We start from the raw sequence: 1,959 nt of genomic DNA on the forward strand, positions 1-1,959 counted from the left end.
TCCATCACAGACACACCTGGACATGTCTCAGTCCATCACAGACACCCCTGGACATGTCTCAGTCCATCACAGACACACCTGGACATGTCTCAGTCCATCACAGACACACCTGGACATGTCTCAGTCCATCACAGACACACCTGGACATGTCTCAGTCCATCACAGAGACACCTGGACTTGTCTCAGTCCATCACAGAGACACACCTAGAGACAGTTATCAGTTAACCTAACAGTCATGTTTTTGGTCTGTGGGAGGAAGCTGGAGTACCTGGAGAAAACCCACACCTGCACAGAGAGAACATGCACTAACCCTAACCTTTACAGCTCTCTATAACTAGTTATACCTCTGTTAGAAAAATATGTGTTGTTCCATCATTTACATGTAGGGGAAACCTGAGTGGTCCATCTTGTGGACTCTGATGGTCTCTGAAGTGTAAAACCCAAACCCTTAACCTGACTCTGTTTGTTCTGCAGAAAACCCTGACCTGGTCCGGTCTGACAGAATCCTGGTCTGGTTCTGAGGGGCTGCAGTGATGGCAGGTCGTGGACGGGGGGCTAGGAGTTTCAGTGTGGATTCAGTGGGGATCAGCAGAGATTCTCTACCTGTGACTGTGCAGCAGCCTACACCTGAGTTCCCTGTAAGCTCCACCCCTTCACACCTTTGTTCCTTCTTAGCTCCACCCCTTCACACCTCCACCTGATATATAAATAAAAATGGTTCTATAACATCACTCATTACATCCTTTACAAACATCAGATCCATGTCAATCCAACCTTTTGATCTTTTGTCTAAGACGTTTTTATTCCTTATCTCTCAACATTGTCTACTTTAATTTTAGCTGCAAGACTTGAGCCAACATTCACATACGTAGTATTGATGGAATTAATTTACTTTTTCATTCTGATCATTAATTTCCTTGTTATCTTTTATAAAATATTGTATCATATTTACTGTTGTTTAACCAGGTGACTCCTGTTGAGATCTCAGATCTCTTTTTTTAAGGAAGGCCTGAACACAACCTGTTGTACATGTTTATGTGGGGAAACACCCAGAGAAAACCCACACAAGCACAAGGAGAACATGCAAACTCCACACAGAAAGACCCCAGATCCAAACCGGGGATCGAACCCAGGACCTTTTTGCTCTTAGGTGTTGGTGTTAACCACTGATCCTGTGAAACATCTAATCGTACTTTATGGTTTTTCACTATTTATTAACACTGTTCATTAACACTGTTTATTAACACTGTTTATTAACACTTTTTATTAACACTGCTCATTAACACTGCTCATTAACACTGTTCATTAACACTGTTTATTAACACTGCTCATTAACACTGCTCATTAACACTGTTCATTAACACTGTTTATTAACACTGTTCATTAACAGTATTCATTAACACTGCTCAATAACAGTATTCATTAACACTGTTTATTAACACTGTTCATTAACAGTATTCATTAACACTGTTCATTAACTCTGTTCATTAACACTGCTCATTAACACTGCTCATTAACACTGTTCATTAACACTGTTTATTAACACTGCTCATTAACAGTATTCATTAACACTGCTCAATAACAGTATTCATTAACACTGTTTATTAACACTGTTCATTAACAGTATTCATTAACACTGTTCATTAACTCTGTTCATTAACACTGCTCATTAACACTGCTCATTAACACTGTTCATTAACACTGTTTATTAACACTGTTAATTAACACTGTTCATTAACAGTATTCATTAACACTGCTCATTAACACTGCTCATTAACAGTATTCTTTAACACTGCTCATTAACACTGCTCATTAACACTGTTCATTAACACTGTTTATTAACACTGTTAATTAACACTGTTCATTAACAGTATTCATTAACACTGCTCATTAACACTGCTCATTAACAGTATTCTTTAACACTGCTCATTAACACTGCTCATTAACACTGTTTATTAA

The 1,959-nt window shown here is 38.5% G+C and overlaps 1 protein-coding gene across 2 annotated transcripts in view; it reads left to right on the forward strand.

Annotated features, from left to right (window-relative positions):
• polr3glb (RNA polymerase III subunit GL b) overlaps positions 1 to 1,959 on the forward strand; it is a 10,947-nt gene that overhangs the window by 4,144 nt on the left and 4,844 nt on the right. For both annotated transcript variants that reach the window (XM_014034484.1, XM_014034485.1), the window contains one exon: positions 475 to 638. In XM_014034484.1, coding sequence (XP_013889938.1) covers positions 534 to 638 — 105 coding nt within the window. In that variant the 5' untranslated portion in view covers positions 475 to 533. The remainder of the gene's footprint in view (positions 1 to 474; positions 639 to 1,959) is intronic.

This window comes from Austrofundulus limnaeus, unplaced genomic scaffold (genome assembly GCF_001266775.1).
Source record: "Austrofundulus limnaeus strain Quisiro unplaced genomic scaffold, Austrofundulus_limnaeus-1.0 Scaffold2137, whole genome shotgun sequence".
In the NCBI taxonomy this organism is placed as follows: Eukaryota; Metazoa; Chordata; class Actinopteri; order Cyprinodontiformes; family Rivulidae; genus Austrofundulus; species Austrofundulus limnaeus.